The sequence below is a fragment of the Nipponia nippon genome, unplaced genomic scaffold, assembly GCF_047370975.1.
Source record: "Nipponia nippon isolate SJK-2023a ecotype South Korea unplaced genomic scaffold, ASM4737097v1 scaffold_3, whole genome shotgun sequence".
Classification (NCBI taxonomy): Eukaryota; Metazoa; Chordata; class Aves; order Pelecaniformes; family Threskiornithidae; genus Nipponia; species Nipponia nippon.
Window position 1 is genome coordinate 50,717,429 of NW_028262347.1, and position 15,446 is coordinate 50,732,874.

At 44.3% G+C, this 15,446-nt stretch overlaps 1 protein-coding gene across 4 annotated transcripts; it reads left to right on the plus strand.

Annotated features, from left to right (window-relative positions):
• The first annotated feature begins 2,436 nt into the window (after positions 1-2,436).
• Positions 2,437-15,153, plus strand: MRPL42 (mitochondrial ribosomal protein L42). Of its 4 annotated transcripts, XM_087763803.1 has the most exons (7): positions 2,476-2,610; positions 3,029-3,203; positions 4,021-4,183; positions 10,019-10,082; positions 11,080-11,164; positions 12,462-12,625; positions 13,916-14,031. In XM_087763803.1, exons 3-7 carry the CDS (start codon positions 4,102-4,104, stop codon positions 13,959-13,961), a joined length of 441 nt encoding a protein of 146 aa, XP_087619929.1. In that variant the 5' UTR covers positions 2,476-2,610; positions 3,029-3,203; positions 4,021-4,101; the 3' UTR covers positions 13,962-14,031. The 4 variants fall into 4 exon arrangements, with proteins under 4 accessions (XP_087619928.1, XP_087619930.1, XP_087619926.1 ...); XM_087763802.1 differs by lacking the exon at positions 3,029-3,203 and having other exon boundaries at positions 2,437-2,579; XM_087763804.1 differs by lacking the exons at positions 3,029-3,203; positions 13,916-14,031 and adding an exon at positions 14,107-15,153 and having other exon boundaries at positions 2,464-2,610.
• The last annotated feature ends 293 nt before the right edge of the window (positions 15,154-15,446 follow it).

Below are 15,446 nucleotides of genomic sequence, written 5' to 3' on the forward strand. Positions count from 1 at the left end.
CTGGACAGCAAAGGATTTTTTGTCTCCTGCATGGATGAATAATATCCTTTTGAGAAGGCTTCTAAGAATCAGAAGTGCCAACCACAGTCATCATCATCACTGAGTTTAGGCAATCTTTTAAAGAAGCTATGACAACTAAGTAGTGAACACCTTCAAGATAAGTCAGAGAAGCCTTCATTTTGCTTAATATTTCCTAGGAAACGAGAACAGGGCCTAATGTGCTTGTGTCACAGGGTCACACACACATACACACACATAGCACACATGACAGCATTCTGTGGTTGAGTCCCCATCCCTGGAGGTATTTAAAAGACAGGTGGATGTGGTGCTTAGGGACATGGTTTAGTGGTGGACTTGGCAGTGCTGGGTTAACGGTTGGACTTGATGATCTTAAAGGTCTTTTCCAGCCTAAACGATTCTATGATTCTATGATTCTATGATTCTATGTGCTAAGGGACCATAGCAAGGTGCATTCGCGTACAGGCGTATCGCACTGCGGCCGCCCAGGAGAAAGGCAAGAATCTTGAGCAGCAGTTCCCCCGTTGTCACAATCTGGTCATAAACTCAGCAAGATTCACTTTGAAGTAACTCCGTTTATCCCCACTATGGCTGTGGACAAGATAGTCCTGAAGCTCACTCCTTAACTGCAGTATCACTCCTTTCTTTTAATTTCCAGACTGCACTTGTTTTAGACAGTTTATAACCATTTATTTATTTTTGTCAATGCTATCCTTGAGCTTAAAATCCTCAACGTGTTTTCTTTGTCCATCAGTATAACCACTATCTTGCTTGCCTTCAGCTTCAAAAGGCTGCTCTTCATCCAAGGGCTTCCCTTGTCCTAGTACAAGGATTTCCTTGTGGGAAAAAAAAGCTGGTACACAGCAGAAGATAACATCGAACTGTGTTGCTTCTGTTAGGTGCTTGAGCCCAGATCAGACCCCTCTGTAGCTGCACGCAGAAACTTGATGGGAATGACGGAGAGAGCTGATCTCCACAAACATGGAGGGGTCTTGTAGCGAAGATGTGATCTCCCACCTTGGTTGCATCTCTCCAAGTAGTATGTACAACATTTTGGCCCATGTCTGCCCCCTCTCTCTATGGCTTGCTGCATCTAATATTGCAAGAAGGCCCAGAGCAGATGTCTTCCATCTTCCACTGTCAGGAAAAACATTCAAAAAGAAACCTTTGCCACTCCTGATGGGAACGATCAGCTCTTGACTAGTGATTTCTGGCTACACTTCTGCTACGCTCCTGGAAGTTATCAGTGTTACTGCAACTCTGCAGCTACAGAACAAAGTCAGACATTGCTGAAATTGTGAAGCTTCCACCAACAACTGCATGAAATTGCTGGACCACAGCCAACGACCAGAAAAGATGCAATGGTTTGAAAATATCTGGAAGAGGTTGCAGCCTTTTCAGGAGGCATTATCTGAGACTCTCCAAAAGAGTGATTCTGTGAGAGGAACTGAGACACAGTCGGCTGCTGCGACTTAGAGATGCTTCATGGGCGGCGAAAGCTTACGGTGCTGGAGCCATTTCAGGTACCAGAGCAGCAGGTCTTCTTGTCTTTTTTCAATGTTGTGTAAAGATAACGTTGTCTTTGAAATACTTTGTGACTCCGTCTCCAAAAGAAGCAAAGCAAGTAGCCCCAGAGCAGCAGTGTGCCTGGGGCATTCAGGTGAGTTTTCTGCACGCCTTAAATATCTGAAATGTGCTATTTCGTGTACATAATGCTTGGGGCATTCAGGTGAGTTTTCTGCACGCCTTAAATATCTGAAATGTGCTATTTCGTGTACATAATGCCTGGGGCATTCAGGTGAGTTTTCTGCACGCCTTAAATATCTGAAATGTGCTATTTCGTGTACATAAAACCCAGGCCTTCCCTGTGAAAAGGTATTACAGGTACTGCGAAGGTCTGGCAGGCTGAAGAGGGAGCTGCCGCAGCCACTGCGTAATTTAACCTGGAAAGCAAGCAGGCTATGCTCGCAAGCTTGTGAAATAACCGGTAATGTCGGAGACGTCCCTTCCAATGACGGGATCAGAGGGATTTATTTTGCAGCTAACGTAACAGGATGGCACGTCCCCTGCGGAGGCCGGTGCCTGTTGCGGTGACTTCGCGCCCTCTCTCCCGGCTGAGCAGCCGCTGCCGACGCCGGGCTGCCCCCCGAAACCCCCTCAGCACAGGGACCGCCGGGGAGCACCGGGGGCGGGGAGGAGCGCTGGGTGGCCGCCCGCTCCCCCCTGGCCCGGCCCGCCGCCATCAGGGGCCGGGCCCCGCGCGGGCCGGGGCCGCCCCCGCCGGCCAAGCGGCAGTTCGCTGCCGCCGCAGCCGGGTTTGGAAACGCTTCAGAGTTTGTTGCCGCGGCCCGGGCGGCGCTGGGCAGGGAGGGGGAGGGAGAGGGAGGCGGCGGCGGCGGCGCGCCCCGCCCGGGGTAGGCCCCACCCGCCGGCCCGCCCGCACTACATCTCCCGGCGTGCCCCGGGGCGAGCCGCCGCCGGAAGCGGAAGGACACTGGGCGTCGCTTCCGGTGCTGTGGCCGTTGGCGGGCTGCTGAGGGGGCGGCGCGGCGTCCGCACAGGTAACGGCTACGCCGTCGCGACTGGAGGCAGGTAGGCAGGCGGCAGTGGCGGTTGTTGCTGTTCCCTCCTGGCCGCGGTTGCTGGGGCCGGCTGTTGCGCTCTGCGCCGGGAAAGCCCTCGTCTCGGCGGGGCCGCTTCGCCTGAGGGTCGCGCTGCGCAGCGCTCCCCTCTCCTTGTTTCGGTAGTGGGTGACAGAGTGCCCCCGGCTGATGCAGGAGAGCTGCAAGCGAGGCCTCCGAGGCGGGCCGTAGGAAGAGAGTTTGTCTGCTCTCAGAGGGGTTAAATCGCTGTGTGTCACACTCAGGATTCTCTTTTTTTAATAGCCTGCAGATCCGTTTTTGTAACGGGCGCTCTTTTGCTTGCTTTGATGGGTTAATTACTTTTTTTAAAAGCTAAATATTTTCTTTAATCCTGGAATCATCAGGTTTTGTGCTCTTGTTTGTCGCAGACAGACCTTTAAGAGTTTTCTGCGCGCTGCCTCGGGGGCGGGGATGTCCCGATTTAAACCGTAGCGGTCCTTGAGGTGAGGCCGAGCATGGGCCGGTGCTTGAGGCCTGTCCTTTGGCAAGGCGGTCCGGACCCGCCCTGTTCTCCTCACCTCTTTTGCTAACGAGCTTTCAAAGGCAAGTTATGAGCAGCTCTGTAGATGCTGTGTTAGTCTTCTCTGACTTCAGCAGCCCTTGTCACACGTAAAGAAAATGATGGATAATTATTTGTAGAAATTTAAAAATATACACTTCTGGTGATGTTCTTGGGCGCTAAGTGTGAAGTAGTTTTAAAAAGATCTTGTTTTTTTCTTTTATTTTTTTACAAGTATGTCTTTAAACTGTCTCCAGTTATGTTTTCTTGAGCATCGTTATAAGTTTCTCTTCGAAGCAATTTTTTTTTCTGTAGACAATGAAAACTTAAGATGTTTATATGTGTCTTCCTGCTTCTGTGAAATTTGGGGTAATATTTAAGGTATTCTACATGGTATTTCATAGCTTTTAGGTGTATTGCTTTTGAGATGGATGAAACCGACTAGACAGCTTGTTAACTACAGCAAGTATTATTTATAAGTGCTTCTGGTTTTATACTGGGTGATGGTATTTACATTGTGAACAAGAAGTGCATGTTTCAGGAATAATTCTGTGGCGTGCGCAGCAGGAAGAATGCAAAACTTAGGTGGGTGAGTACCAGTAGAAGACTGTGAGAAAACCCAAGTTTGGAAACTTTTTTTAATGGTAATGATGTACCTTCAAAGAGTACTTCTCACTAAATAAAGTCTTGTACCACATTTGACTATGAAGGAGGCAGGTACCAGTGCCTTAAATAATGACTTCTAAACAACTGACAAATAATGAGGAATATACTGCACAAATTTTATTTATCCTTAAGATATTCAGGAAATTAAATTGTTGGTCTTGTACCCCAAACAGTTACGAAACTGGTTTCTTTCAGAGTGTGTTCTGCAGGAAAAAAGGATACAGTGTCTGTTTGAGTTCCATCTTGTCCAGGACTGGTTTCCTGTCTGCTGTCAGCATGGCAACATCACTTAGAACTGTGTGGTCCAGCTTCTTTTGGATGCGTTCAGTAGCAACCTGTAAGCAGGCCCCGCTGCAGAGTAAGTAGTGATGAAATTGTAGAAGTCCTATATTAAAATTTGTTCTTTGAGAAACTCTTTCCTAGACTGTTTAAAGTAATGGAAGCATGGAAGTGAATTTTTATTTGAACAGAATCGAGTCTGCTAATAATTAAAGGATATCTTGATTTGGTGTGTTTTTTTTTTTTTTTTTCTTTTAAAGCTTCCATGGTCCACATATGACACTCCTCTAATTTATTAGTTGGCCTGTAAATACCACCCCTCTTACCACTGATTATATTTGAAGATTTAAATTTATTTTTTTCAGACTTACAAACAGTGGTGAGAAAAGACTACAGTAAAATCTCATTACTTAACATAAACAGAGAACAACTGAAAACAGGCAATATTATTTCTTAGATTTTTGTCCATGTTTTAGACATCAATAGAAAGATGTAGGGGAGATAGTAAAGGTGGTAGAAAAGACAGGAACTGAGAAAATGTAATGGACATGTTATGTTTTAGAGGTTAGTGGGCAAGGAGAGGAGAGAAGTCTTAGGAAGAAATACAAACTATTTGCAGTAATATTTTACCAGAACTCAACTTCTTAATAACTAAGAATGATTTAATTGGAAGAACTGAAGCGTGGAAGTGCTAACAGAAATTCTAAATTTTAGAATTTTACACCTAAAATATTTCTGAGAGGAAATTAGCTACACAATAGTTTCTTCTTGGTTCTTTCAGCTTTCCCAGTTTTGACACACTGAATGCTCTCCCCCTCCATTGTGAACAGCCAAGAAGAATCCTATTTGTATTAAAACTAAAGATGGTCTACATAAAATGTCAGGAAAAAGTTGAAACCTTTTTATGACTTACTTGAAAACAAAAGGCTCAGAACATGCTAAGACTTAGTTCTTGTGATCGTAATTCAGTTCTTAAAGTGTAGTGGTAGAAGAATGGAATATTTCTGTTGGAAGGGACCTACAACGATCACCTGGTCCAACTGCCTGACCGCTTCAGGGCTGACCAAAAGTTACAACATATTTTTAAGGGCATTGTCCAAATGCCTCAAACACTGACAGGCTTGGGGCATCGACCACCTCTCCAGGAAGCCTGGTCCAGTGTTTGACCACCCTCTCAGTAAAGAAATGCTTCCTACTGTCAAGTCTGAACCTCTCCTGGTGCAGCTTTAAACCATTCCCATGCATCCCATCACTGGATATCAGGGAGAAGAGCTCAGCACCTCCCTCTCCCCTTTGCCTCCTCAGGAAGCTGTTGAGGTTGCCCCTCAGCCTCCTTTTCTCCTAACTAGACAAGCCCACAGTCCTTAGCCGCTCCTCACAGGACATGCCTTCCAGCCCTTTCACCAGCTTTGTTTTCCTCCTCTGGATGCATGCAAGGACCTTCACATCCTTCTTAAACTGTGGGGCCCAGAACTGCACACAGTACTCCAGGGGAGGCCGCACCAGCGCTGAGTACAGCAGGATGATCACCTCTTTTGACGGGCTGGTTATGCTGTGTTTGATGCACCCCAGGATGCGGTTTGCCCTCTGGGCTGCCAGGGCACTCTGCTGACTCGTACCGAGCCTGCTGTCGGCCAGCACCCCCAGATCCCTTTCTGCAGGGCCGCTCTCCAGCCACTCCTCTCCCAGTTTCTGCTTGTGCCCGGTGTTACTCCATCCCAGGCACAGAATCTGGCATTTGGACTTACTAAATTTCATCCCATTAATCATTGCCCAATGCTCCAATCTACCCAGATCCCTCTGCCAGGCCTCTTGTCCCTCAAGAGAGTCAACAGCACCTCCCAGTTTGGTATCATCAGCAAACTTGCTAATGGTGCATTCAACTCCTGCATCCAGATTGTTGATAAATATGTTGAACAGGACTGGCCCCAGAATTGAACCCCAAGGAACACAGCTGGTGACTGGCCACCAGCCAGATGTAGCCCCATTTGCTACAACCCTTTGAGCCCTGCCGTTCAGCCAGTTCTTCACCCAGCATGCCGTGAGCCTGCTCATCTCGCAGTTGGACAACTTGTCCAGAAGGACGCTGTGAGGGACAGTATCAAAAGCCTTACTGAAGTCCAGAAAAACTACATCCGCTGCCTTCCCTTCATCCACCAGTTGGGTGACCTTATCATAGAAGGATATCAAATTAGTTAAACAGGACTTTCCCTTTGTGAACCCATGTTGACTGTGCCAGATGACTGCATTATTCTTGAAATGCCTTTCAATAGTACCCAGTATAATCTTCTCCACAATTTTTCCAGGAACAGAGGTTAGACTAATAGGTCTGTAGTTTCCTGAGTCTTCCCTCACGCCCTTTTTGCAGACTGGGCTAACACTGGCTCGCTTCCAGTCAGCGGGGAGCTCCCCAGACTCCCACGACCTGTGGCAGATGATCAAGAGGGCTCCTGCCATAACATCCGCTAGCTCCTTCAGTACTCTGGGATGAATCCCATCAGGCCCCATGGACTTGTGAACATTCAGCTGGCACAGCTGGTCCCTTGCAATTTCAGTGTCCACAAATGGACAGTCACTGTTCCCACACTTGTGGCCCTCTGGCTCAGGGGACCGGGGCAGCCCGAGGTCTGTCAGTGTTATTAAAGACTGAGGCAAAAAATGCATTGAATGCCCCTGCTTTTTCTTCAGCCCTATTAGTCAGATGACCTCCTTCAACAAGTATCAGTCCACTGTTTTCTTTAGACCTCCTTTTACTATTAATGTACTTAAAGCCCTTCTTGTTATCTGAAACAACACTGGCCAGTTTCAACTCTAATTGAGCTTTGGCCTTTCATGTCTTCTTCATGCATATATGAACCACAGCTCTGTAATCTTTCTGCAAAGCCTGACCTTGCTTCCAGAGGTCATGCAATTTCTTTTTGTTGTTGAGCTCCATGAGGAGTTCCCTGTTCAGACAACCTGGTCTTGTGCCCCACTTCCTTGACTTAGGACACAGTTGAATGGCCTGCTCCTATGCTTCTAAAAGGTGGTTCTTAAAGTCTGGCCAGCACTCGTGGACTCCTAAGCCCTCAAAAGCAGATTCCCAGGGTACTCTGCTAAATAGCTCCCTGAATAGCTTAAAGTTTGCTCTCCTGAAGTCAAGGGTAGCAACTCCGCTGTCTTTTTTTCTCATTACACTGAAAGTTTTAAACTCAACAATTTCCTGATCACTGTGGCCAAGACAGCCACCTACCATCACATCCCCCAGGAGTCCTTCTCTATTCACAAATAGCGAGTCCAGAAGGGCACCTTTCCTAGTTGGCTCACTGAGCACTTGTGAGAATAAGTTCTCTCCTACAAACTTCAAGAATTTCTGAGACCTGCTTGTCACAGCAGTATGATATTCCCAGTTGATGTTTGGGAAGTTGAAATCTCCTGTAAGGACAAGGGCTACTGATCCAGAAATCTCTCCTAATTGCCTGTAGAATAACTCATCAGTGCTTACATCCTGGCTGGGCAATCAGTAGTAGACATGCACTACAACAACTCATTTGTTTTCTGTTGCCCTAATCTTTACCCAGAGGCTCTCAGCCACATCACTAACTGTAAGGGCTGTGCAGTCAAACCTCTCCCTCACATATAGTGCAACACCTCCACCTCGCCTGCCCTGCCTATCCCTCCTGAGCAGCCCGTAGCCCTCCATCCCACCGCTCCAATTGTGGGACTCATTCCACCAACTCTCACTAATACCGATGATATCATAGCTCTGGGAGCTGACCAACACTTCCAGTTCATCCTGTTCGTTTCTCATACTGTGTGCACTGGTGTACAAGCATTTCAGATACGCTCCTGAGCCCTCCGTGCTCCCAGGAGCAGTGTAAATGTTCCCACTAGCACTGCTGCCCTCAGGCGATGCCATGCCAACCCTTGGCTTACCTACCGCAGTCCTGTTGGTATCCCCTTCCCCCACCTATTCTAGCTTAAAGCTCTCTTGATCAATCCCGCCAGCTTACACCCAAAGATGCGTTTTCCCCATCAGGACAGGTGGATCCCATCATGTCCCGCTGCGGGAGGGGCTTCACTGGGCTCAGAAAGTTACACGTGGATTTGTGTCAGGTTCCAGCAGTAAAGGAAGGGGTTTGCCAGTAGAAATCAACTACAGGTACCTCCCAGGCCCATCCTGGGCATGCATACCTACGTGGTTGTGGAAGGCAGGATGTCTATGGTTTGGTTCCTGTTTAAGGGACTGTTACTGTTTAACACCTTACATTAGGTTTATGGTTGGACTGGATGATCTTAAAGGTCTTTTCCAACCTAAATGATTCTATGATTCTGTGAAAAAATGGGAATGGAATTGTGGGAAAACCCAGTTGGAAAGGATTTCGGGTGGTTTGTGATCCAAACTCTTCCTCAAAGCAGGCTCAGCTCTGCAGTCACACCAGGTCGCTCAGGGCTTTGTCCAGCTGGGTCTCTGAAATCTCCAAGGACAGAGACTGCGCAAACCTGCCTGGGCCCCAGTCCCACTGGTTGGCTGCCCTCAGGAGGAAAATGTTTCTCTACATATCCCATCAGAGCTGCTCGTTTCAACTTAGGGGTGTTGTTTCACGTCCTCCCACCATGCACTGCTGTGAACAGACTGGCTCCCTCTCCTCAGTAACCCCAGTCCTCATACATAGTCACTGGGGGCTGCTGTTAGGTCTCCCCAAAACTGTCGCTACTGCAGGCTGAGCCAGCTCCAGTCCCTCAGCCTCTTCCCCACAGGGCAGGTGCTGCATCCCCTGACCATCTTGGTGGACCTTCACTGAACTGATTCAGGTTTATCTTTTATTAAAGGGCCCCAAACTGGCCCTAGTACCTAGATGTGGTCTCACAGGTGCTGAGTAGGGGGAGGTAATCCCCTCCCTCAGTCCGCTTATACAGTCCTGGATGCTGTTGTCCTTCTTTACTACTTGTAATTCTTGTGATCGCTTTCCTTGGAGCAACAGGAACCTGGGGAAAGGGGTGAAGTTCTCTAGTGTTACAGCAGCCTAGACATTATAGTTTTGTGTTTTGTATAGCTTATAGAGCAGTCGCCAGCAAAGTACAAATTTGGTTTTTAGAGTAAGTATTGCTATGAATGAAATTATGATCTTCCCTGTAAGTCATCAGGTAATGTTCTTTGCATATATGAAGAATATGCTCTAATGGTGAAATCTATAGGTGTTTTGTTCATACTGTGATTTTTCTTAGGAGAACAATACAATTGGAAAGGTAAAGGTAGGCCATAGCTACCTAGATACGGTATTTTTTGATTGCACTAGAAATCTGTGTAGTAAAGTGAACTTCTATTTAGACAGTATTTGGGTTTTGGTAATCTAAAATTGAGTACGATTATATTCCCCAATTAAGACTTAGAGTGGAATTGCGTGTCCAGAGGAGGGCAATGAAGTTGGTGAAGGGTCTAGAGCACAAGTCTTATGAGGAGCGGCTGAGGGAACTGGGGTTGATTAGTCTGGAGAAGAGGAGGCTGAGGGGAGACTTTATTGCGCTCTACAACTACCTGAAAGGAGGCTGTAGCGAGGTGGGGGTCGGTCTCTTCTCCCTAGTAACGAGTGATAGAACGAGAGGCAACGGCCTCAAGCTGTGCCAGGGGAGGTTTAGGTTAGACATTAGGAAAAAATTCTTCACCGAGAGGGTGGTCAAGCATTGGAACAGGCTGCCCAGGGAGGTGGTTGAGTCTCCATCCCTGGAGGTATTTAAAGAACGGATAGATACGGTGCTCGAGGACATGGTATAGATGGACTTGGCAGTGATAGGTTAACGGTTGGACTCGATGATCTTAAGGGTCTTGTCCAACCTTGACGATTCTATGATTCTATGAAAATGTAAACATCCTTAAATTTGGCATAGCTCTGTTTGTTTTTACCTCAGTGTTCTTTACGTGTTTCTTTTGCAGATGGAGCTGTGTATCATGCTTGCCGTAAATCTACATACTCCGTTCTCCCTGAAGACTACAATTGGTACTTAAACGTGCTTTGATGTGTGGCCTTTTCATGTAACGTTTATTCCAGGGCTACTTTCTCTGTCATGAAGTTGTCATATAATGGTATCGAATACATCTTCTGCCAGTTTTGGATATATGTAATAATTTTAACGAAAGTACTGTTTCCGATCATAGTGATAGTGAAGTTAGTATTTAAAAAAAAGAGCGTAATGAAAAATGCAGGACTCATTCTAAATGTGGTGATGACCCCAGTACCCCTGCAGTTTTGTTTGTGGAAGAGCAAAAGTAGCTAAGAGCAGTCATTTTCATTGATGCTTGCTGTTAAGACAAAGTTCAGCTATTTTTGAGCTGCTGCATGAGAAACTTTAGTAGAAACCAGAAAAGATGATACAAATATAGTGAGAAACGCAGCATTTGTGTCATTCAGGGTTTTAGGAAACTAATGTGTCATGGAAGTTAACAAGGAAGGAAGGTAAGAAGAGAGTCATACTCCCTCAAGGAAGCTCTCAGTAGGACTTTTTGTTCATCATGCTCATCATCTTTTACCAAATATAAAAGTTGGAACCCCAAACAGAGCTTTGTTTTCCATTCTTTCCTTTGTAGGTGCCATGCTTCTTACAAAGGCATGGTGTCGGCATGGTGTCTTAGGTATCACTGATGATCATTACCCCCATCTGTTGCTACAGTTTTATATGTAATTATTCGAAGTGTTAAAGATTTTTTTTCCAACCTATGTTTCCAGCTATCTTTAATACTTTACTTTAGCCCTTTTTTCCTCCCCATCCAAAAAAAGAAACCTGAAGATGGCTGGGGGAAAAAAAAAAAAAAAAGGGAAGTTTAGATCAAGTGTTTGTGGCCTTTGTTTTATAAGGGCTCATTTTATAGAAGATTCGTAAGAATTCATAAATGCAAGGTCAAATCTGATTTTCTCTGGGACTTGGGCTGTTCAGTTGCTCAGCATTTCTGAAAATTTTAAGGGATATGTTTAAGAGTGTAAGCTTTTATTTTTATAGCAAAGTGGAACTTGCAGTGACATCAGATTTGAAGACAATTGTCTGCTACCACCCTTCGCTTGAGATTCCGTATGAGCATACAAAAGTACGTCCAAATGTACACATTTATATTTCTTACTCTTGTAAAGGCATAAGTAGTTCATAATTTTGAGTCTTTAGGGCATCTTTTTTAAGTTTGAAATACTGAGGTACTTTTTATTACGTGATCAGCATGTCTGTGAAGTGAGTGAATGATGAACATAGCTGCTGCGCTGAGGAGGACCTTATTCTTAGTTGAATCGAGGGAAAGTTGCAGAGTAAGAAATGCTCAGATATCACAGCATATAGTAACTCAAATAGAATTAAACGAGGCACTCAAATACTTGCGCACTACAGAGAAAGATGGTTTCTGTCTATGCGTGTACTCCTCAAAGAGGGTGTTCGGAACGCAGGTTATAGCTCACGCGTCCTGCTGCGTACAGATGCGGCAGTCTGGGCAAGAGGATACAGAGGAGCGCTGCTGCTGCTGCTGCTTTCTTCAACTCACGCTTTAAATTTCATTCGGCACTCTGGGTTCATAAACTCCACAAAAAAACTTTAAATATTTAATTTTTATCTATCAGTAGTACTTCCAATGTATTCTTTACATTGGTAAAAGTATGTCTAGATAAACTTTTCTAGTGTACACTTTTTGTTTCAATTTCCAGTTCTCTTGTGCTAGTAAAACACCGCAAATGGTAGCTACGTTGTTGAAGTCCCCAACGTGAAAATTCTCCACTGAAAACTTAAAACATTTTAGCCCTCTTTGCCTGCAAGTTACGTATCGGTATTTGTAAATTTATCAGTTGCGTGTCTCTCAGGAAAAACAGGTGTAAAAGACTCAACCAAGGAAAAATACTTGTAACGGTGCTAGTAGGTAGGTTTCAGGTTGAGAACAAATGTCTTGGTCTTAGCAGGTGCACAGACAATTAGGAAATGACATTCTTCTCCAAGGTACAAATCATCTACAAGCTTTCTTAGCGATGATGATCGTCACTGTGAATAGATTTCTAAATAGGAATGAGTACTTTTGTATTAGTTGAACTGAAGCTTGTGATTCAGCTGGTGAATTGTAAGAATGAGATCAGCAATAATGATGTCAGCAGTGCTGATTTTAGGGGTAGGGTAATCAGCTGTAGCACCTGGGGTAATGAGATGTTTCTAGACAGCTGCTCCACAGTGATGTGGTTTTGTTCAGGGCTGGCGGGGGGGGCAGTAGATAGCCTTTACAATTACAGGCATTCTTCCGTATTCCTTTGGTTTCAGCTGTTCAGAGTAAATTGTAATGCAATCTATGTAGCTTGGCTTTTCGATTTTCTCAAAAAAAGGAGAAAAAGGAAATATATACGCTACTATTTTTATAGCCCGTACCACGGCCAGATCCAGTGACTAATAAAGAAGAAACCCTCGATCAAGTTTTGAAATCCAGATTGACTGAAAAAGAGCTAAAGAACAATAGAGGTCCTACAATTGAAGAGCTCAGCAAAATGTTTTACACAACAAAACATCGCTGGTACCCCGTGGGACAGTAAGTATTTCCTTTTCAGTGTTTGTTCCTTTGGGATGTAAAAGGAGATACAGGAATAATTTAATGACTGGGTTCAACCTAGGATAAGTCATGTGAGACAAGCTACTGTTAGCACATGGGCTACTACGTAAAATCTTCATTGCAGTGTTGTGTAAACGGACAACTGTATTTCGTAAGGTTTTTTTTTTTAACACTGCCCCTTTGGTAGACTTTGCAACTTTTTTTTTTTTAAAATATGTCACAGAGTAGAAATTTCTCATACCGTCTAGTTAGCTGCTGGTCCAGGTGATTTATTAAAGTTGCATAAGTGAAGTCCGCATAAGAGAATCTAGTATGTAAAATACCCTCAGTGGGTATAACCAAATACAGCTTGGAACCATACATCGTCTATTTCTTAACAACTTTAGAGAAAACAACTTAATAGGATGATTCTCAGACTTAAGAATAGTAGAGGTTTTTCATTGGAACGGTGAAAAGTGTACTTCGGTATGCCTTGTATTCAGAAAGCTGGGAGGACAAGAGGTGGAAATATGCATGACTGAGCTTAGAGAGGAGCTATGTACGTTCAGGTGTACCACTGGAAACAAACGGCGTCCTAGTTTGTGTTACTCCTTTCCAGTCTGTGTTACTACACCTTTTGGTAGCTGCTAATTTTATAGCTATGGAGACTTGATACAGGCAGAATTTTTTTTTATTGTCCACAGAAAACATTTTAATTATTGTGTTTTGGGAGTAGATAAAAGGAATGAAATGATAGAACTTTCTATGGCCAAAGGGTAGCTGTCACTTCAATGAGCATCAAACAGGATCTTCCTTGATTTAGGGTGGGTAACTAAGAGGAAAGTAGGGATCATTTTTGTTTTGAAGAATTTGTTTTTTAGTTTGTCTGCAAAATATTACACTATTTAACGTACAGTCTGGCGTAACTCCTTTGAACATTGAGTCTCTCTGTTCTGTAGCAATCATTTTAGACAAAGGAAAAGCTGACCATGTAATAAAATTAACTTCACACAAAGGATTAAGAATAAACAGCGGCCTTTGTGCCTATTCAGCTGCAGAACTGATGGGATTATTGCGTGCTTGTAGCAGATGTAGCAGTAGAAATGAGTAGCGTTATGTAACTCCATGAACAACAGAGATGACATCTAATGAGTGGTAATGGGTTGTGCTCGTCTATCGTGTGTTTTGCTTACTTGTGTAACCTCCAGACCACTCACCGGGGGCGGGAAGTGTCAGGAGAATCAAAGACTCTCCAAAGCTTGCATTCACCACAGCCTTTTTTTCTTCCAGGTATCATAGAAGACGCAAGAATCCTAATCCTCCTAAAGACAGATAATTAAGATAACTTCTTGTTCATCAGCACTTTGCTATTGATCTTTATTGGAAATAAAAATTACAGAAAATGAGATGTTTGCCGGTTCTGTGTGAGTGCTATAACTAAAACATGCTTAACTAAATTGGTTATTTTCTATTTCAACTAGTTGACAGTAGAAAACCAGCAAAACTGCACTACTGAAGCAAGGATCCAGCGGAGGCCGTTGTGTCTGCACGGCCAGTGAACGTGCTGGCGTTAGAACTGGCTGTAACAGGTGATGGAGCGCCCCGATTAAACTGGCTCAGAGGCTTGTCGTTGGTGAAGTGAATGCATGGAAGTACCTTGTCAAAACGGGAAGTCTCAAACTGGACACCTTGGGGTTTGGTGTTATTTTGGGGGATTTTTTTTTTTTTTTTTTTTTTTCCCTGAAATCTAGCAACTGAAATGCAGATGAGCTTGAATACTGAGGTATTTACGGAATAGTATTTATGAAAAATATTATGAGGTATTTATGAAAACAGTGAAATAGTTTTGCATCTTCTGTTATGCTTGTGAGATACCTGATTCCATGTTTAATCCTACATCAGGCAAGTGACTGTGCTTAAAGCTAACGTCACGTACTGAAAACTGGCCAACTTGGTTAAATTTTAGCTTCCAAGGCACAACAACTCACCCTTCTAAATCGCCCAGCATTCCCAAATATCTGAGATAACTTCTGTGTGCATTCGAGGTTTGTGGGGCCTTTTTTGGTTGTGGGTTTGTTTTGGTTTGTTTTGTTTTAACCCCACCCCAACTACCGTTCAGTGAGGATGCCCTGTTCATGTGTAAATGGGAATAGCTGTAGCTCAGGGGAGGAAGAGTTCTTTGCCTCAGCAGGGTAATCTGGGAAGACTCCCAGCTCCTTCTAGCTTACTTAGGGGGAAGGATTGGCCCTTTACTATATAAAATGCTTTAAATTAAAGAAATGGGGTCTGATTCTACTTCATAGCTTTAGCGTTTTGTAGTGCTTAAATGTTTCTGCTATTAAAATGTTCTATGTCGTCTAGGATTTTTTCTCGGGAAAAGGAGATTCTTTCCTCCGATCCACAGTGTTAGGCATCAGCCTTCTGACAGAAAGGGCTAGCTTGGAACATTGTGCCTCTGCAGAGATCCTAGGGACTTCATTAACTCCGCTGAGCAGATCCTAATAAATAATCAGAAAATAATTATCCCATCGATGTCATACATTTTGCTTGTATTTCCTTTCCAAAGCAACTCGGATAAGATAGGAAGGTTCTTGTTTCTTGGTTAGTCTGGTGCCGTTTTGCCAGCCTGTGTTCTCTGCGCATTTTGCTAGAAGCGGAGCACCACATAAAGTCTAATCCTGGTGACTGTTAGCACAAGGACACTTACTTTGCTGAAGTTATTACTAAATAACCTTTTTTCCTTGAATTTCCTTTAATTGTGAAAAAAGTAATGTTGGATGCATGTAAAAAGACTGCCTTTAAATACTTCTGGAAAATTTTA

Coding starts and splice junctions, on each gene's coding strand:
- MRPL42 (XM_087763802.1), top strand. CDS start 4,102: ATGGCAACATCACTTAGAACTGTGTGGTCCAGCTTCTTTTGGATGCGT. Junction 4,184..10,018: donor TAAGCAGGCCCCGCTGCAGA/GTAAGTAGTGAT, acceptor TTTCTTTTGCAG/ATGGAGCTGTGTATCATGCT. Junction 11,165..12,461: donor TTCCGTATGAGCATACAAAA/GTACGTCCAAAT, acceptor CTATTTTTATAG/CCCGTACCACGGCCAGATCC.